General features: G+C 31.5%; 1 protein-coding gene across 1 annotated transcript; it reads left to right on the top strand.

The window, feature by feature from the left end:
* The first annotated feature begins 1,788 nt into the window (after positions 1–1,788).
* LOC133309557 (rhamnogalacturonan I rhamnosyltransferase 1-like) lies at positions 1,789–3,368 on the top strand. The gene is made up of 5 exons (XM_061510337.1): positions 1,789–1,829; positions 1,873–1,957; positions 2,435–2,686; positions 2,870–3,027; positions 3,110–3,368. The coding sequence occupies exons 1-5, from the start codon at positions 1,789–1,791 to the stop codon at positions 3,366–3,368; spliced, it is 795 nt and encodes a 264-aa protein (XP_061366321.1).
* Positions 3,369–23,019: the final 19,651 nt, after the last annotated feature.

The following is a 23,019-nucleotide window of genomic DNA, read 5'->3' as shown; positions in this document are numbered from 1 at the left end:
TTTGAAAAACTTAAAAAATAATTACTCACATGCACTTTTTGGGTGTGAATGAATTTATTGGTGTGAATGCTTTAATAAGTTTCAATGTATTAACAATAAGGTCATAGATTCGAATCGAATAAGTGCAAATGCAATCAAAATAGATATGAATGCATTAATAATAAGTTAATTGTATTAATAAATAATTTGTGTGAATGCTTTAAAAATAAGTGAGAGTGCAATTAGCAAAAAAAATTAATAAATATTATAAATATAATTTAACAATAAGCAAATTAGCTTAAAAATATTTTCATTACATAACCACCAGAGGTACAAATATGGTTTAGGTTGATCAGTTGAGCTTCGTATAGGTAAGTATTTACCTCTGAAGTATGGGATTTGAAATTCCTAAAAAACATCTTGTGATCAAGGCCTAGCTAACGTCTAAGGAGAGGTTAATCCCAATGTTAAAAAATTATAAAGACATCTTTTTTATTGTAAACTATAAAGATACCTTTTAATATTTAAAAAAGAAGTCTGAAAATATTTTTTCCATAAGATATTTAACATTCGGTGTAAATGCTGTAAAAAAATAACTAATTCAAATAATATATTCATCTGATTTAACATTATAATGAATTTGTTATTTAAATAACAAAAATTTGCCAAAAGCATTTGTGGATAGCACTCATAGAGCACTAAATAAATGTGCCACAATAAATGAGCTAATAAATCATATACCATTTACCTCAACTTTATTTCAGTATAGGTTTCATATCATAAATTTGATCACATGATATTATACTAAATACACTCAAACTACAAAATATTATACTAAATAAAAGTGCCACAATAAATGAGTTAATAAATCATATATCATTTACCTCAACTTTATTTTGGTATAGGTTTTTTTTTTTTTTTTTTTTTTGATAACATTTTGGTATAGGTTTCATATGATTGATTTGATCACAAGATATTATACTAAATACACTCAACTACAAAATATTATACTGAATTTGTTATATCGAATTAAAAGCTTTAAATGATTTTAATCTCCTTTCCCCTCTGGAAAAGCATAATTTACAATTTTTACTTAAAATAAAAATAATATACAAATAACACTTAATCTATACTACCCAATAAAAGGGATTGCCGCCTTTTATTATTTTGATCAAGCCATTTTGTCATTATGATTTGTCTATATTTACAATTTAACCTTAAAATAATTACCCTACTTGCATGACTAAAAATTATTTCCCTTCTCTCACTTTTTTCCCATTTTTTATTTTTAAAATATTAAAATTTTTTAAAATTTTTTCTTTTCATTTATAACTATATAATTGAATGAAAATTAATACATATTGATAAAGGAAAAAATCTTTCTCCTATGATAAGAGATAAAGTTATCTCAAGCAAACTCAAAATGATGTCGTTTTGGGGTTTGAAAACAAAATACAAGGTATTTTATAAATTTTACTTTCATCTTATATAATGGATTATATTAAAATACTTTACTTTTTTTTTTCCAAACCATAAAACAACGTCATTTTGGGTTGCAGGAGAATACTTTATTTGTTGACTGTTGTTGCAGGAGAAATATTAATCTCATTAATATAGTATTATATTTATTTATCCATTTAAGTAATCTCAATAATTTTCTTTTAAATCCTTTTCTCTTTTGGGCCTTTTTCCTAAGTTCATACAAAAGGCATCATGCGCGCATCATTAGAAGAGTTTCAGTATTTAAGAAGCGGTGGGCATGAGACCTAGCTACACATCCTCCTCTTCTCTTCAACCCAACCAAAAATCATGTCCTCCCCTAAGGCCAAAGCACAAGATGTTCTTCAGAGGTGAGTCATTTTGCACATTGGGTTGATGTGTACGTGAAAGCAGGTGGATGCGGAGAAGCTATGCTAATATGATGGGTTGCTTTGTCAAGGCTGGTGATGATGTTGTTAACAAGTGCAGTGATGTGATTGTAACATAGGCCAGTGTATGTTTGCAAATCCTGAATATTACAAGCCCATTTTGACTAACGATACGACCTTTCTGCAACAATCCATTGAGAAACTAAAGAAACAAGTTGTGTCTTGATTTATTGTTTAGTTGGACCTTCACCATGCATAGCTTGTTTCTTCAATTTCTCAAAGGATTGTTGTAGAAGGATCATATCATTAGTCAAAATATTCAGGATTTGCAAACATGCACTGGCCCCAAGTTACAATCACATCAGTGCACTTGTTAACAACATCATCATCAGCCTTAACAAAGCAATCCACCATATTAGTGTAGGCTTCTCTGCATCCACCTGTTTTCACATACACGTCAACCCAATGTGCAAAATGACTCACCTCTGAAGGAACATCTTGTGCTTTGGCCTTAGAGGAGGACATGATTTTTTGCAAAGAATGATGGTTTTTTTGGGTTGAAGAGGAAGAGGAGGATGTGTTGCTAGGCCTCATGCCCGCTGCTTCTTAAATATTCAAACTCTTCTAATGATGCATGCATTATCCCTTGGTGGAGAGAAAAGGAGATAATTTCTGAAGAGAGGAGATCACAGGGTCTATGTCCTTTGACACCGGAGGAGGCAGCCTTAGTTCTGCGAGCCTTAGGTTTTGGTAGGAAGACACATATTTATATTGCAGCTGGTGAGATTTATGGGGGTGAACGTAGACTTGTACAACTCAGAGCTGCGTTTCCACTAATTGTGAGTTCATCCCCATTATAATTTATCCCCTAATTTTTTGTCTTAAAATGATTGTGACTGCTACTAATGATTATCCAAAATTGTCCATGCATATTTTGTATCGCATAGTTACATGGCAGATTGTACAAAAAATTGTTCTACTTGGCAGCATCTGACTTTGAGTTTTCTCGTTTTCAATTTTAGGTGAAGAAGGAAACCTTGCTGGCCCGTGATGATCTACAGCATTTCCAGAATCACTCGTCGCAGATGGCAGCCTTGGATTTTATGGTATCAGTAGCCAGTAACACCTTTATTCCTACCTATGATGGGAACATGGCAAAGCTCGTGGAAGGTTATCGTAGGTATGCATTCACCCTTAAGAGTTAGAGGTTGCAATATGATTTTGGCATGGAAGGTTTATAACTAACTAAGGTTGATGTGCAGGTATTCAGGTTTTAAGAAAACCATCTTACTGGATAGAAAAAAGGTAGTAGAATTGGTTGACATGCATCAGAATGGAAGCCTTCATTGGAAAGAGTTTGCAGATGCAGTGAGAGAGGTTCATGAAAAGAGAATTGTAAAGCCAACTCGGCGTAGGGTTATATTAGACAAGCCAAAGGAAGAAGATTATTTCTATGCAAACCCTTACGAGTGCCTTTGTGAGGAAACTAATTGTGATGACTTACTAGGTCAACTACCATAGAGTGCATCTTTGTAGAAACAAATGCACTCTTCTGCACCACCATGAGTATACACGATTTTTGTAGGAAACCAGGGAAAGGAAAGCAAAAAAGAAAAAAAGAAACAAAAAAGAAGAAATATTAGCTTCTATTGAGGCTTGCAAAAGATGCCTCTTCAATTTTACCCTTTATTAATTAAATTTTTTGTTTGTCCTTTAAAAGTTCATTTAATAAATTTTGCACAATTCATCGTGGATATATACACATTAAAAGAGAGAAAGAGAGAACGGGAGAGTAACCACTTATCATATAAAAGACTAAGGTGATGACTATATAGAATTAGTCCTTCGGTGATCGGCAACTATTTCTCATGTCCTTTTGAAGTGATTACTTCAGTACTCACCTTTTCCTCCAGGGTTCGTAGTCAAATTATTATATTTAATGTACTTCGAAACATCTTATATTTAATTTATTTTGAAATATCTATGATAAAGTTAGTTGTTAAAAAATATTTAAAATTACATTTAGCTTAAATACCCAAGTTGTAGTGAAGCCCCGCTTAGAAGTTATCACTATTGTGATATAAGATAGATGAGATTAAATTTTTTTCTATATTATTTAATATGATCATGTAATTTGAGAGCATTTTAGTGCCACTATTGTGTATGAATCATGATAATAAGACATTGAGTTTTTTTATTAAAGGAGTTGTGACTTTGAACCATGAGTTATATCATAATGCCTTGTTCATCATACGTGGGCTTCTCGGGTACAAAAAGAGTCGCTTCAAATAGGTTCATTGCTTCGCTCATAATACTATTATTTTAGCATGGGCTCTCAGTAGTTTACCAGATAAATTGGTAAGTTGGACATTTCTCACCCAACAAGTGAAATTGATAATTTCTTGGTCGCAATTAGTTAATGTTAAAATTTCATTAAAGAGCTTTTGTTTATGAGAATATAAGGATTTCATGATACTGATCTTGAGCCTCCATCTATGCACGAATATCTTTGTTTATGAGAATAATTGTGCGTATTCGGTCATGATTTTAAATGAAGTTGTTTATATTTATGAGTTTGCTGATATAATACAAAAACTATATAAATCTGCACTAAGTCAAGTGTCAAGCTAATAGTTTTATAAAATTAATATTAAAAAATAAATCCATATATAAATCATGTCTAATGTCTATAATTTTATTTTAAAAAGTCAACAAAAATAACATGTGAGATACACGAGATTTTATAATATAAAATATTGTAAAATTTTAATTTTAATTACATCAAATTAATCATAATACAATATAATTTCATTGCATAAGTAAAAAAATAAATGAATCTACTTTTACCTGAGAATTTGAAAGGTGGTTTGGCAGGGTGAATTTTTTTTATCCCGAACATTATGATTCAGAGGACTATAGTGAAAAGGTAAATTTTTAAGAAATATTATAAAAAAATTATTTGATAAGTTAAAATATTATCAGAAAATTAACTCAGATTTACTAATTTTATGTTTAATTTATTATTAAATATTATTAGAAATATGAGATAATTTTACAAAATTATTCTAACATTCAGCGTAAAACAAAATTAGAGGGTCAGACAAAAACAAAATTTCTCCTTTCGCCGTCAACAAATTTTCAGCCAACGCTGAAAACAAAATTAGAGGGTCAGCCAAAAACAAAATTCAGAAAAGTGTTCACCTCCGAGGAACGAACACGCCGCTACATCGTTTCCCTCCTCATCATTTCGCTCCATGCATGGTTTCATCTTCCAAACTTTCCTCAACAGAAACCTCGTCAGGCGTTCATTCCATAACTTCCATAGCTTACGAAGTGATTGGGAGCTCTGCGGCAATTATGGAGTGGAGGATAAGGTTTGCGTGGAGATTCGTCGTCGTCAGCCGAGGGTTAATTTTGTCACTTTTTTCGTGTTAAGGTTTTCTATACATGATATTCTTGGATAAAATTGTGCTTTAAAAAAATTTTCTTTGGGAATTTGATTTTTTCAAGAAAATTTTCAATCCTATAATAAACATGGATAAATAAAATTAACAATGTCAATTTCTCACGAATCCAATTTTTTTCTTTGTAGCAAACGACCAAATAGTTTGTAAGTTCGAGCATGCTTTCTTATTTCTCATTCCCCTTATCTAATAATAAAATAATATAATATAATATAATATTTTCTTTTGGTTTATAGCATGACTTACGTGCAAATTTATTTTTATTCTTTAAAAAATAGTTTTAAGAAATTATAGCTTGATATACAATTTAGTACAACTTTATTTTTTTATATCAGTAAAGTTGTTTAATTATCATGGCCAATAATTATACATGTTTTAAACATGACTGAAAGTCATGAATTAATTATGTATCGTGGAGCGGTGACTTTGAGCCATGAGTTGTATTATGAATTGTCTAGTGTTTATAATATTATTTCAAAAAATCGCTACAAAATAATGAGTGAGACACACGAGATTTTACAATATATATTAAAATTTGGATTTGAAGTAAAAAATTATTGCACTGGACAACTAAAAAACCTTTGTATTTTTAATAAGAGGAGCGATCTTGGCATAGGACTTAATATTCTTGCATTATCAAAAAATATAATATAAAATGTAATTTGTAATGATTTATTATTTTGATGGTTATTTTTTATCTTGTAACGATATAAATTAATCTCTTATCCCGTAACAAAACCATATAAGTTGTTGTTAAAAAAACAAAGAGATATATGAAAGAAAATCATTTTAGAAGAACAAAAAGATGATAGCTCAGTTGACACCAAAGAACTAAAAGGTGAGAGTATATATTCAATCATCTCCGGTACCATTTTTTGGATATGAACCTATGGAAATATTTCTAAGAAAAATCATATTAAAAGATAAAATATGAGAAAAGAAAAGAAAAGGAAATAAGGTAAAATTCTTATTCATATTATCCAATCATTTTCAGGTCCATATATAATATAATAAAGTTAATGCTTTATTATGTGGAAGTTCCGAAATCATAAATGACAATAATTGCATCACCAATATCAACAGATACAAAATTTATATTCAAAATTCTAAGTTATCCATAAATTAATATTTTATAACATTTATTTTTCTGTGAGTAAATACTCATTTTGGTCCCTAACAAAAAATACGGTTCCCACTTTAGTCCCTTACAAAAATAAATTAGTCAGTTAGTCCCTAACAAATTCAAAGTGAACCCATTTAGTTGAAATCGTGGTCCTTCACAAATTCAAAAAAGACCCATATTAGTCCCTCAAAAGGACTAAAATTGGTCCACTTTGAATTTGTTAGGGACTAACTAACTAATTCATTTTTGTAAGGGACTAAAGTGGGGACCGTAATTTTTTGTTAGGGACCAAAAAAGATGTTTACTCTTTTTCTTTTCTTTTATTCCAATAGTGTATTACAAGGCTGTTGATCGCAATATGTATATTGTACATCGTTTAGTTGATTTTTTGTATTGTGTATCGTTCATCGTATCAAATCATAAGTTACAGAAACATAATAAAAAACAATTTAAAAATATATAATAAAATATTTATTTAAATATTTTCTTTATTAATACAGATTTTTCAAATTAATTTTTGAGTTTAAATCACAAATAAATTTTTTATTTTTTATTAAAAACAATGTTTTAGATTTTTTAAATTTGAATCATAAATCATATTTTTATTTTTATTTTTATTTTCTTATATTAAAAATTGTAAATTTTGATTAAATTTTTGTATTGTTGCGCTGGTTAATCGCATCGTATCGTATGAATCGTATCGTGTATCGTATGATATTGATAACTATGATGTATTGGATTTCATCTAAAACTTAAATAAAATATAAAAAGATAACAAATGTAGTGTACCCAAATGATAGATATTTATTTAATTCATTCATCATTACATTTATAGTAAAGAAAAAACATCAAAATCAACTAAAATTGAAATATGGGTCCACGTCTTGATTCATGGTTTGTGTTTGTCGAAAATGATGGTACATAAGAGAGAAAACATCTCATTTTTTTTCATTGCTCAAAAAAAGTGAGACAAACCCTCTCTTATTAATCATCATTTTCGTCAAACACACTAAACAATAAATCAAGCCACACATTTGTAATATGTGTCTTGCCCAATCCCAAGGATTTTGGCAAGTACTAAAACTAAATTTGTGCAAGAATCCTTGCCACATATTTAGTTTCAATTCTTGCCAGAATCCTTGAGATTGGGCAAAACATATATTACAAATATGTGTCTTGATTTATTATTTAGTGGAACCTTCACCGAATCAGCATGCACGACTTGTTTCTTCAGTTTCTTAATGGATTGCTGCAGAAGGGCCATATCTTTAGTCAAAATGGGCTTGTAATATTCACGATTTGCAAACATACACTAGCCCCTTGTTAAAATGACATCATTGCACTTAGTAATAACATCATTGTATTAAATGGTGGTAGCTCAATTGGTGCATGGGAGCTAAGCAGGTGGGGGTGAGAGCATGTGTTCGAATCTCCCCAGTACCACCTTTGGGAGGGGTTTAAAGCCTTAATCCTGGACCCGCCCCAAATCGGATTAGTTGCGAAGCAATGAACCGATTGGAATATTTCCAAAAAAAAGTAATAACATCAATGGCAGCCTTGTATTTAACAAAGCAACCCAAAGCACAAGATGTTCCTTCAGAGATCAGTCAGGTAGCCAATGATTTTGCAAATTGGGTTGGCGTGTACGTGAAAGCTGGTGGGTGCGGAGAAGCCTACACTAATATGCTGGATTGCTTTGTTAAATACAAGGCTGACAATGATGTTATTACTAAGTGCAATGATGTCATTGTAACAAGGGGATAGTGTATGTTTGCAAATCGTGAATATTACAAGCCCATTTTGACTAAAGATATGGCCCTTCTGCAGCAATCCATTAAGAAAGTGAAAAAACAAGTCGTGCATGCTGATTCGATGAAGGTTCCACTAAACAATAAATCAAGACACACATTTGTAATATGTGACTTGCCTAATCCCAAGGATTCTGATACAAATTTAGTTTTAGTTCTTCGCAGAATCCTTGGTGTTGGGCAAGACACATATTACAAATATGTGGCTTGATTTATTATTTAGTGGGACCTTTACCATGCACGACTTGTTTCTTCAGTTTCTCAATGGATTGCTGCAAAGGGGCCGTATCGTTAGTTAAGATGGGCTTGTAATATTCACGATTTACAAACATACACTGGCCCCATGTTACAATGACATCATTGCACTTAGTAATAACATCATTCTCAGCCTTGTATTTAACAAAGCAATCAAGCATATTAGTGTAGGCTTCTCTGCACCCACCATCTTTCACGTACCCGCCAATCCAATGTGTAAAATCATTGGCTACCTGACTAATCTCTGAAGGAACATCTTGTGCTTTGGATTTAGGGGAACACGTGATTTTTGGCAAAGAAGGATGGTGTTTTTGGGTTGAAGAGGAAGATGGGGATGTGTTGCTAGGTCTCGTGCCTGCTGCTTCTTAAATACTCAAACTCTTCTAATGATGCATGCATAATGCCTCCTGTATGAACTTAGGAAAAAGGCCCTAAACAGAAAAAAAAACTAAAAGAAAATTACTTAGATTACTTAAATGGATAAATAAATATAATACTGCAACAACAGTCAACAAATAAAGTATTCTCCAACAACCCAAAACAATTGTATTATGGTTTGGAAAAAAAATGTAAGGTATTTTAATATAATTCATTATATAAGGTGAAAGTAAAATTTATAAAATACAAGTCGTTTTGGGCATTGTTATTAAAATCATGATTTATCACAACGATTTTATGTTTTTACGATTTTTGTATCAAAACGATTTTACTAATATTCCGAACGCTTTTACGTTTTTACGATTTTTTTACATTACGATTTTACGTTTTACGATTTTTTAATCCCCTTCCGATTTTACTTAAGATCTAGATTTTAACAACATTGGTTTTGGGGTTTGTTGGATATAACTTTATCTCTTGTTACGGTAGAAAGATTTTCCTATATGAATATGTATTAATTTTCTTTCAATTATATAGTTATACATGAAAAGAAAAAAATTAAAACATTTTAATATTTTAAAAATAAAAAAAGGGACAAAAGAGAGAGAAGGGAAATAATTTTTAATCATGCAAGTAGGGTTATTATTTTATGGTTAAATTGTAAATATAGACAAATCATAATGACAAAATGGCTTGACCAAAACAATAAAAGGTGGCAATCGCAAGTATAGATTAAGGGTTATTTGTATATTATATTTATTTGAAGTAAAAATTGTAAAGTTATGCTTTTTCAGAAGGGAAAAGGAGATTAAAATCATTTAAAGCTTTTAATTCGATAGAACAAATTTAGTATAATATTTTGTAGTTGAGTGTATTTAGTATAATATCTTGTGATCAAATATATTATATGAAACCTATACCACACTACAAAAATTCAAGCATTTTGTGGGGGTCATATTTTCATATTGTGGGGGTCTTTGACCCCCACAAAGTACATTTGTGGCATCCTCAATGACCCCCAGTTTTGCCTACGCCACAATACATTTTGTGGGGATTCTATGTGCAACGCCACAATTTGTCGAAATATTTTCTGAAGGCTTCAGACCCCCACAAATGTTTCAGTTTCTGGAGGTTTAAGACCCCCACAAATTTGTTGAAAATTTTAAAAAAAAATCATTTAAAATTTTACGTTTCTTTTAAAAAACCAGGTAGATTCAAAAGGATAAAAAAAATTCATTCCAAATATTTGAATACATATCTAAATAGAACTTGGTTTTCAAAGATAACAATAAGTAAGAAGATCCTTAAATCATAAGTATGCTTTAAATCACGACGACATGGAAGAAGATCCTTTAACACAATTAGTAAGAAGTCTAACAAGAACACAAACCAACAAAGGAAACCATAAGTATATTCCTGCCTTCGGGTGATTCATATATAAAGAAACTAACAACTTAACTAAGTAAACATTCCTTCTCTTTGAATGAAGTAAACATAAATTATGGTTCACATGTATTTAACACGTACTTAACTAACAACTTTTTGCATAACTACACTTCACTTCATTCTGAAAGCTATTTTTTCTGCAGCAATTTACTTGTACTTCATTCTGAAAAAGGCTCAAAGTGGTTTAAGTTGATGCTTACATTGTTGTTGAGACCAGTAGGTAGAGCTGGCAAAATGGGCCGAGCCCGCCGGGCTGGCCCGCCCCGCCCGCCAAATGGGGCGGGGCGGGCTGAGTTTTCTAAATCTGCTGCCCGCCCCGCCAACCCGCCTGGGCTGTTTTTTTTTTTTTTTAATTTTTAGTGTAAAATGTGACGGGCTTGGCGGGCAGCCTGCCCCGCCCGCCCAAACGGGGCGGGGCGGGGCGGGCCAGCCTGCTTTTTGGCGAGCTTTTGGCGGGCAGGGGCGGGGCGGGGCGGGCAGCCCGCTTTGCCACCTCTACCAGTAGGCATGAGCAGACCCTGTCTAGAAGCTCCTGAGGAACAAGTTCTCCTCTCCTTTGCTGAGGGGAGATTCTTGTTGTGTGCACCAATGTCTTCCACTTATCCTGCAGCATTCCCATATTTAACAGAATGAAAATACGGCATACTTCTCAAATCTCAACTATATTCAATTTTATCTCTCCTTTCTATATACGTGAGTGGAGGGACAACAATTAAAAAAAATCAAGAAAAGAACAAAAAAAATGATGAAACATTTCATCCTAGAAGGTTTAACATAAATGGAGAGATAAAGTGCACAGGAACCATATGCTCCATACCCAGCTGGGTCCAGTCCCTTGAGGGCCATCCCATCCAATGTGAGCCACATGCTTAACATCTGTCGGGTACCCAATTTCCATCTCACGCTCCTTCACAACTGGAACATGACCCACTTACCATCTTAGTCTGAACAATAACAAAACACAAAAAGCACAGGAAAGTAAATTCATAGGATGATGTACAATAGGTACAAAGATTACCAAATATTCGGGTGATATATTTGAAACTCTTGTAGATTCCTTTAATCGTGGTTGCCATGGTGGAGATTACAATCACAATAATGTCGTATAAGGATGACACGATGGGAAGTACATACCGAAATTTTTTGAGCAGGAAATGCTTTTGCCTACCAACAAAATGTAGCTTTGTTATATACATTGCTCAAGCTCAAAATCCATGTGGAGTATCAGCTAAGGTTTCGTTACATGTGATTCAAGAACCTCTTTTTGTTTTCGTATATTGATTATATGTTATATGTTAAACAACTATAATCAATCTGTCAAAATTATCCAACTTTCAGATTTGGGGGCCTAGTGTAATGATGTTAAGCACCCAACAGAGATAAAATCACAAAGGTGGCATCATATAAGATAATTAGTACTTCACAAGCCATAACATTCAATCAATATACCAGGGTAGCATGGATTTGTAAATCTAGCTATAGAATAGAAACATATGCAATATGATATCCAGTGATGAAAGATATACAAAGAATTAACAAAGAAAATTACCTCTGACACTACAAGCTTAATAGAAGTCTTACGTCTTTCCATTTGAGCTTTGGCTTTGTAGCAACGTGAGTTGAGTCCCCACTAAAATTGAGGGACACAGTCTAATTCCTTCGCCCTGAAAATAAACTAGCAATTTCTAGCCTCTCAAGGCAGAGTTAAAAAGAGCTCTTTCTTTCTGTATATACATAAGTAAGACATAAATATGACAGAAGGGAAAGTAACACAGAACAAGGAGGATCAGGATCATCCTGAAATAGAGAAAAACCAGAATGAGACAGACCAGTTAAAGAAAGCTGTCCAACACCATCGCATGTCTGACAAAGAAACCCTCTATAAAGCCCACGAGCACACACTCACATAGAAGCTAGAATAACAACCCTTTCCCAACAAATATTTTCAATCTTAAACCAAGCAGAGTGTTTGAGAAACAAGTATCAAAGTTCTAATCCTCATAGATATCAATGCAATCTGATCTTCCTATCCATGGAGCCTCTTAGATCTGTAAGCTGCTTAAATTAATTATGTGACTAAAGAAAATATATGATTAGTCCTTACCCGTAATTAAAATACCATGCTTAAAACAAGTATCCATTTCTAATCCCATAAACACTTCAATTATAACCCGTTAAGCATGACCACGAGATAACCCCATCACAGATAGTACCTAAAAATTAAGCATACTAAACAGCTTTTAACGCTAACATCAACATCTTCCATGGTAAACTGAGCTCGATAGAGATCTCTAGCTAGCTCAACTCCACTAAATCAAAAGAAAGGGAAAAATAAAAAACCAAATTAAAAAACAGTAATTGTATGAATTCATTCACAAACGCAATTTTGAATATCCGCAAACAACACACAAGTAAAACACCTGAGTTCAATCTCAATTCAAAGATTCAAACCTTAAGGAGAGAGAAAGTCGAGAAAATGACAAAAAAATTTAGTTAGAAAAATCGAAAAAAAATTACCAGAAGTTGAATTGCATGTGTTGCCTCGGTCAAGACCCTGTGAATCCTCCTAACAGCAACAAATGAACCACCTCTATCATCCATAATTTTCCGGGAAAATCTCAGTTTTCCGAAAAATCTCAACGTGAAAAATCCAAACAAAGCGAAACGCCAATCAACTAAAAAATGCGTGAAGGAGGAGCACCTAACCACTAACCAGTACAAAGACAGAGCAACAAAAAGCTTGACAGTGCTAGAAAGAACCAAAACTGAAAGAATAAATTTGGTTGCAGATTTTACCAGGAAACAAACGGAAAATGAGAGAAAAAGAACATAAAAATGGAGGTGGGAGCGATGTACGGTGAGAAAGGAAGAAGAATCTTCAAGAACCAGAGAAGAGAAGAGAAATTTTTTTACATGAAACTGGTTATGGTTATTGATATAATAGGGTTTTTAGAAGATCTGACAGAAGATGAGAAGCAGAGAACACAGTAACAAATCTAAAAGGAAAAGTTAACGTCTTAATAAGGGTGAGGCTACATTGTAGCGGGCTAATGGAGAGTTAGTGCTAAGGTATTTGGAATGGTTCATAAGATAGTAGCTCTGTATAAGCTTTTAGAAAACTTTGCTACATTTTATCTAGTTGCGGTGTAATTTGATGCAGCGTTCCCTAAAACTGTCACAATTTGTGTAATTTTTTGGAGGTTTCAATGACCTCCAATAAATAACCTCCACAAATGGTATGTTTTTTTGTAGTGCCAAAACAAAGTTGGGGTAAATGGAATATGATTTAGTAACTCATTTATTATGACACCTTTATTTAGTATAATATTTTGTAGTTGTGTGCATTTAGTGTAATACCTTGTGACCAAATCTATGATATGAAACCTATACCAAAATAAAGTTGAGGTGAATCGTATATGATTTATTAACTCATTTATTGTGGCACATTTATTTAGTATAATATTTCGTAGTTGAGTGTATTTAGTATAATATCTTGCGATCAAATTTATGATATGAAACCTCATTTATTGTGGCACATTTATTTGGTGCTCAATGAGTGCTATCCACAAATGCTTTGGCAAATTTTTGTTATTTAAATAACAAATTCATTACAATGTTAAATCTGATGAATATATTATTAAATTAGTTATTTTATTACATAATTTTTACCGAATGTTAAATATCTTATGGAAAAAATATTTTCAGACCTCTTTATTAAATATTAAAAGGCATCTTTATAGTTTACAATAAAAAAAAGGTGAGTAATTATTTTTAAATTTTTCAAAGCAATTGATGTTACCCTTTTGTAGAGAAAAATATTAATGCAAGATCTCTTTCTATTTAAATCTTTATGGAATATCTGAAACATTCTTATTAGGGTACCATTCTAATAGCGATTTTATTATGATTTATATATTGAAGTAACATGAGTTATGCATCTTGTGTTAAACTTTTCTAAATTCTTATCTGATTTTATAACGTGTAGGTATTATCTAAAACTACATATATACAGCACTACTCACAATTACTCCTGTTTAATTTTATAATTTTAAAATTCATTTTTATTATAAAATATGTGATCTGTAATGATAATAATGATTATATAATTTTAAATATGAATTATAACAAACTTGTAATTTTAATTTTTTAATATTTTTTGTTATAATTAAGATTAATAATTTTTTAATTGAAAATTAAATTCCTTTATTATTTTACTTTAAAATTATGAACAGAAATTAAAAAGATAACTAATAATTTACAAAAGTACTTTACTAAATTGGTATAAAACTTATCCACGAGCTAATTTATATTTTATCAAAATATCCATCTAAAAATAATATAAAAAGTATATAAATATAAAATCGTATTAGAAGAACCAAATGATGGTAGCTCAGTTGGCGTCAGGGAACTGAGCAGGTGAGGGCGAGAGCATATGTTTGATCCTTTCCAGTACCATTATTTGGATCGGATTAGTAGCGAAGCGATAAACCGATTGAAATATCTCTAAAAAATTCATATTAAAAGATAAAATATGACAAAAAGAAGAAAAGGAAAGAAGGTAAAATTCTTGTTCTTATTATCCAATCATTTTCAGAACCATATATAACATAATAATAATGAGAAGTTAATACTTTATTCGTGTGGTAGTTACGAAATCATAAATGAAAATAATTGCATCACAAATATCAACATTTACAAAATTTATATTCAAAATTCTAAGTTATCCATAAATTAATATTTTATAACATATTTTTTTTCTTTTCTTTTATTCCAAAATTGTATTACAAGGTTGTTGAATCGCAATATGTATATCGTATATCGTTTAGTTGATTTTTTGTATTGTGTATCGTTCATCGTATCAAATTAGTTATAAGGTACAGAAACATAATAAAAAACAATTTAAAAATATATATTAAAATATTTATTTAATTATTTTCTTTATTAATACAGATTTTTCAAATTAATTTTTCAGTTTAAATCACAAATCAAGTATTTATTTATTTTTTATTAAAAATAATGTTTTAGATTATTTTAATTTGAATCATAAATCAAATTTTTATTTTTATTTTCTTATATTACAAATTATAAATTTTGATTTAATTTTTGTATCGTTACGCTGGTGAATCACATCGTATCGTATGAATCGTAACATGTATCGTATGATATTGATAACTATGATGTATTGGATATCATCTAAAACTAAAATAAACTATAAAAAGATAACAAATGTACTAAACCCAAATGATAGATATTTATTTAATTCATTCACCATTACATTTATTGTAAAGAAAAAACATCAAAACGAACTGAAATTGAAAAATGTTCCACGTCTTGATTAATGGTTTAGCGTGTTTGTCGAAAACAATGCTACATAATAGAGAAAACATCTGATTTTTTTTTTCATTGCTAAAAAAAAGTGAGACACTTCATCACTTATTAATCATCATTTTCGTCAAACACACTAAACAATAAATCAAGCCACCTATTTGTAATATGTGTCTTGCCCAATCCCAAGGATTTTGGCAAGTACCAAAACTAAATTTGTGCAAGAATCCTTGGGATCGGGCAAGACACATATTACAAATATGTGTCTTGATTTATTATTTAGTGGAACCTTCATCGAATCAGCATGCACGACTTGTTTCTTCACTTTCTTAATGGATTGCTGCAGAAGGGCCATATCTTTTGTCAAAATGGGCTTGTAATATTCACGATTTGCAAACATACACTATCCCCTTGTTACAATGACAACATTGCACTTAGTAATAAAATCATTGTCAACCTTGTATTTAACAAAGCAATCCAGCATATTAGTGTAGGCTTCTCCGCACCCACCAGCTTTCACGTACACGGCAACCCAATTTGCAAAATCATTGGCTACCTGACTGATCTCTGAAGGAACATCTTGTGCTTTTGGTTGCTTTGTTAAGTACAAGGCTGACAATGATGTTATTACTAAGTGCAATGATGTCATTGTAACAAGGGGCTAGTGTATGTTTGCAAATCGTGAATATTACAAGCCCATTTTGACTAACGATACGACCCTTCTGCAGCAATCCATTAAGAAACTGAAGAAACAAGCCGTGCATGGTGAAGGTTCCACTAAACAATAAATCAAGACACATATTTGTAATATGTGTCTTGCCAAATCCCAAGGATTCTGATACAAATTTAGTTTTAGTTCTTCACAGAATCCTTGGTGTTGGGCAAGACACATATTACAAATATGTGGCTTGATTTATTATTTAGTGGGACCTTCACCATGCACGACTTGTTTCTTCAGTTTCTCAATGGATTGCTGCAAAGGGGCCGTATCGTTAGTTAAAATGGGCTTGTAATATTCACGATTTGCAAACATACACTGGCCCCATGTTACAATGACATCATTGCACTTAGTAATAACATCATTGTCAACCTTGTATTTAACAAAGCAATCAAGCATATTAGTGTAGGCTTCTCCGCACCCACCATCTTTCACGTACCCGCCAATCCAATGTGTAAAATCATTGGCTACCTGACTAATCTCTGAAGGAACATCTTGTGCTTTGGATTTAGGGGAACACGTGATTTTTGGCAAAGAAGGATGGTGTTTTTGGGTTGAAGAGGAAGATGGGGATGTGTTTCTAGGTCTCGTGCCCGCTGCTTCTTAAATACTCAAACTCTTCTAATGATGCATGCATGATGCCTCTTGTATGAACTTAGGAAAAAGGCCCTAAACAGAAAAAATCTAAAAGAAAATTACTTAAATTACTTAAATGGATAAATAAATAAAATACTGCAACAACAGTCAACAAATAAAGCATTCTCCAACAACCCAAAACGATTGTATTATGGTTTGGAAAAAAAATGTAAGGTATTTAATATAATTCATTATATAAGATGAAAGTAAAATTTATAAAATACAAGTCGTTTTGGGCATTGTTATTAAAATCATGATTTATCACAACGATTTTATGTTTTTACGATTTTGGTATCAAAACGATTTTACTAATATTCTGAACGCTTTTACGTTTTTACAATTTTTTTACATTACGATTTTACGTTTTACGATTTTTTAATCCCCTTCCGATTTTACTTAAGATCTAGATTTTAACAACATTGGTTTTGGGGTTTGTTGGATATAACTTTATCTCTTGTTACGGTAGAAAGATTTTCCTATATGAATATGTATTAATTTTCTTTCAATTATATAGTTATACATGAAAAGAAAAAAAAATTAAAACATTTTAATATTTTAAAAATAAAAAAAGGGAAAAAAGAGAGAGAAGGGAAATAATTTTTAATCATGCAAGTAGGGTTATTATTTTATGGTTAAATTGTAAATATAGACAAATCATAATGACAAAATGGCTTGACCAAAACAATAAAAGGTGGCAATCGCAAGTATAGATTAAGGGTTATTTGTATATTATATTTATTTTAAGTAAAAATTGTAAAGTTATGCTTTTTCAGAAGGGAAAAGGAGATTAAAATCATTTAAAGCTTTTAATTCGATAGAACAAATTTAGTATAATATTTTGTAGTTGAGTGTATTTAGTATAATATCTTGTGATCAAATATATTATATGAAACCTATACCAAAACAAAGTTGGGGTAAATGGAATATGATTTAGTAACTCATTTATTATGACACCTTTATTTAGTATAATATTTTGTAGTTGTGTGCATTTAGTGTAATACCTTGTGACCAAATCTATGATATGAAACCTATACCAAAATAAAGTTGAGGTGAATCGTATATGATTTATTAACTCATTTATTGTGGCACATTTATTTAGTATAATATTTCGTAGTAGAGTGTATTTAGTATAATATCTTGCGATCAAATTTATGATATGAAACCTCAATTATTGTGGCACATTTATTTGGTGCTCAATGAGTGCTATCCACAAATGCTTTGGCAAATTTTTGTTATTTAAATAACAAATTCATTACAATGTTATATCTGATGAATATATTATTAAATTAGTTATTTTATTACAAAATTTTTACCGAATGTTAAATATCTTATGGAAAAAATATTTTCAGACCTCTTTATTAAATATTAAAAGGCATCTTTATAGTTTACAATAAAAAAAAGGTGAGTAATTATTTTTCAAAGCAATTGATGTTACCCTTTTGTAGAGAAAAATATTAATGCAAGATCTTTTTCTATTTAAATCTTTATGGAATATCTGAAACATTCTTATTAGGGTACCATTCTCATAGCGATTTTATTACGATTTATATATCGAAGTAACATGAGTTATGCATCTTGTGTTAAACTTTTCTAAATTCTTATCTGATTATATAACGTGTAGGTATTATCTAAAACTACATATATACAGCACTACTCACAATTACGTACTCCTGTTTAATTTTATAATTTTAAAATTCATTTTTATTATAAAATATGTGATCTGTAATGATAATAATGATTATATAATTTTAAATATGAATTATAACAAACTTGTAATTTTAATTTTTTAATTTTTTTTGTTATAATTAAGATTAATAATTTTTTAATTGAAAATTAAATTCCTTTATTATTTTACTTTAAAATTATGAACAGAAATTAAAAAGATAACTAATAATTTACAAAAGTACTTTACTAAATTGGTATAAAACTTATCCACGAGCTAATTTATATTTTATCAAAATATCCATCTAAAAATAATATAAAAAGTATATAAATATAAAATCGTATTAGAAGAACCAAATGATGGTAGCTCAGTTGGCGCCAGGGAATTGAGTAGGTGAGGGCGAGAGCATATGTTTGATCCTTCCCAGTACCATTTTTGGATCGGAGTAGTAGCGAAGTGATAAATCGATTGAAATATCTCTAAAAAATTCATATTAAAAGATAAAATATGACAAAAAGAAGAAAAGGAAAGAAGGTAAAATTCTTGTTCTTATTATCCAATCATTTTTAGAACCATATATAACATAATAATAATGAGAAGTTAATACTTTATTCGTGTGGTAGTTACGAAATCATAAATGAAAATAATTGCATCACAAATATCAACATTTACAAAATTTATATTCAAAATTCTAAGTTATCCATAAATTAATATTTTATAACATATTTCTTTTCTTTTCTTTTATTCCAAAATTTTATTACAAGGTTGTTGAATCGCAATATGTATATCGTATATCGTTTTGTTGATTTTTTGTATTGTGTATCGTTCATCGTATCAAATTAATTATAAGGTACATAAACATAATAAAAAACAATTTAAAAATATATATTTAATTATTTTCTTTATTAATACAGATTTTTCAAATTAATTTTTCAGTTTAAATCACAAATCAAGTATTTATTTTTTCTTTATTAATAATAATGTTTTAGATTATTTTAATTTGAATCATAAATCAAATTTTTATTTTTATTTTCTTATATTACAAATTATAAATTTTGATTTAATTTTTGTATCATTACGCTGGTGAATCACATCGTATCGTATGAATCGTAACATGTATCTTATGATATTGATAACTATGATGTATTGGATATCATCTAAAACTAAAATAAACTATAAAAAGATAACAAATGTACTAAACCCAAATGATAGATATTTATTTAATTCATTCATCATTACATTTATTGTAAAGAAAAACATCAAAATGAATTGAAATTGAAAAATGTTCCACGTCTTGATTCATGGTTTAGCGTGTTTGTCGAAAACGATGATGCGTAATAGAGAAAACATCTGATTTTTTTCATTGCTAAAAAAAAGTGAGACACTTCCTCTCTTATTAATCATCATTTTCGTCAAACACACTAAACAATAAATCAAGCCACATATTTGTAATATGTGTCTTGCCCAATCCCAAGGATTGAATCAGCATGCACGACTTGTTTCCACGATTTATTATTTAGTGGAACCTTCATTGAATCAGCATGCACGACTTGTTTCTTCACTTTCTTAATGGATTGTTGCAGAAGGGCCATATCTTTAGTCAAAATGGGCTTGTAATATTCACGATTTGCAAACATACACTAGCCCCTTGTTACAATGACATCATTGCACTTAGTAATAACATCATTGTCAGCCTTGTATTTGACAAAGCAATCCAGCATATTAGTGTAGGCTTCTCCGCACCCACCAGCTTTCACGTACACGCCAACCCAATGTGCAAAATCATTGGCTACCTGACTGATCTCTGAAGGAACATCTTGTGCTTTTGGTTGCTTTGTTAAGTATAAGGCTGACAATGATGTTATTACTAAGTGCAATGATGTCCTTGTAACAAGGGGCTAGTGTATGTTTGCAAATCTTGAATATTACAAGCCCATTTTGACTAACGATACAGCCCTTCTGCAGCAATCTATTAAGAAACTGAAGAAACAAGTCGTGTGTAAGAACCCGCACCGTTAATTAAGGTATTTAATTAATTAATTATGTGAAAATAGGAAATATTCCATAATTGACCCTTATAATTATTAAGAGGCTTTAATAATTATGGTAAGTGATTAAGAATTCTGAAAGTCGTTTTTCGGAAGAAAAGAGCAGATACCGGTTCTGCTAGTCGGTATAAATGCGTACCGAAAAAGTATCCTGGAAAATTAATGTAAGTGCATGATAATTACTAGAATAATATGTAGGACTTGTAAAACGAGTTTCAAGTCCAAATAATTAGAACTGATGCCAGAACCTGTATCTGGCTATGAAAAGCGCGTACCGGAAAGGTGCTCAGGAAAATATAATAAAAATATGAAAATTCTTGTAAAATTGAGTAGGTTAAGAATCCAGAGTTTGGGATTAAAATGCTAAGCGTAGCAATTAAAGCTAATACTGCGTGTTTAATGAATCAGTGTCTATATATGGCTTTTAAGGGCACACAACCCTAGATAACTACCTTGTGCGTGGCTTGAGAAGGGGTGACTAATCAGAATAGTGCCTCTTGGTCTCTTCTCCATTTTCTTTACCAAGGTGCCACCTTTACTTGATTCCTTCCATCTTCAAGCTTGCAAACACTTGAAAGCATCATTGTTGAGTGAAAGGAGAGCCTTTTGGTGAATGTCCATCTGTTGTGAGAGGTGTGAGGGAGCTGTGTTTTCTGTTCTTGAGGGGTGTGACCTTTTGTTGGCATTTTGATGCTCCAAGGTGCCTTCTTGTTTAGTGAAAGACCTACCTTCTTGTTCATTTTCGTGCACCTTGAGGGACAGTACCTTAGCATCTGATATGTGAGCTTCAAGAGCCATTCTTGCTCTGTTTTAAGCTTTGGTAAGCCTTGTGACCTTTGAACTTGAGTTTTATGCTTAAAGATGGAAGCTTGATGCATGTAAAGGCTTAAAGATGATAACTGAACGTTGGGTAATGTCAAACACACCTAGAAATGCATGTTTAAGCGTTTATAATCGGTAAAAACCCAACCTTGGAAGGATATCTTCACGAAATGCAGAAACTGCATTCTGTCGTGGAATATCTGGATATCTGCCCATGAAATATCCGGATATTGGATATCCGGATATGGGGTTTTGGATATCTGGATATTAGATATCCGGATATGGGAATCTGTATATCTGGATATTGCATATCCGGATATGGACAGTGAGATATCCGGATATTGCATATCCGGATATGTCCCCGTGGAATATCCGGATATTCTGGGATTTCGCAGAACAGTAGCTGTGTTGTGTGTACAGTAGGCCATTGGGGGTTTGTGGACCCTAGATTGATGAAGTTGAACTTCTGTAATTAATGGACTAAGTCAGAATCATGTGATTGAGAGCTTGTGGCTTTGTTGGAAGACTTAAGACATAAATCGTTAAAGGAGAACGTAGTCTTTATGTTAATGCTTTTGAGTTATGTATGTTGATACACTTGCTGGTCCTAAATCAGATTGTGATCTGCTGTGTGTTGGACTTGAGCTGTGAGGACTCTTGGCATTGGATAGTGAGCTTCCAAGGTAAGCATTCGTGTCCTCGGTTTAGCCATGTTGTGGTTCCACCATGTCCCATGGGGGTATGGTATATGCATGATGTGTTACATGCTTTTGATGTTTTGGAAATGTTGTTGAGCTATTGTATGTTAGTGCCTTGTTGATATGCATGGAGGTGTTCCACCTATACGGTAAGCCTGAGTATGTAGAACATACAATAGGGTGAGGTTGTGGGTGAGGTGCAAGCGGTGTTCCTTATACTACATGTAGGAGATAGAAGTATTCCTACATTTCTCTGGCCAGTAGAATAGTGATTACACACATGTCATAGATATCTGTTGCACTACATAGTTTTGGAACTGATAATGATATAAATGCTTTTAGAACTTATATTGCACATGTAAGTGAGCTTGGGGTGGAAGATCCTTGAGGACCCCTTGTCTTACTGAGATTTCTGGTTTAGAGATCTCACCCCACGTTTGGGGAATGCTTATTTCAGGTTCAGGTAATGTTGAGACCTCAGGCGGCAGGAGGCCGAAGCTGAGTTAGATTTGCTGTTATATTATGCTGACATGTTGGATGTTGGATATGCATGCTGCTTTATGTTTTTAGTTCGTGTTGATTATGATCATCTTGTTGAGACGCTGTTGATTTGGTGAGCATGGGGATTTTCCATGACACAGACTTGTTTATGTCTTGTTTTATTTGGAGTTGTAATAATGTATCAGGATATGGTCCGGACTACGAGTTGTAGATCCGTGATTTTAGATACACACTTTATTTATATATCGAGGTATTTCAATAGATGTCTTATTGCAATTTACATACAG

This window comes from Gastrolobium bilobum, unplaced genomic scaffold (assembly GCF_033153095.1).
Source record: "Gastrolobium bilobum isolate Gb01-03AN ecotype WA unplaced genomic scaffold, APGP_CSIRO_Gbil_v1 utg5190, whole genome shotgun sequence".
NCBI lineage: Eukaryota > Viridiplantae > Streptophyta > Magnoliopsida > Fabales > Fabaceae > Gastrolobium > Gastrolobium bilobum.
This window is presented reverse-complemented; position numbering and strand designations above follow the sequence as displayed.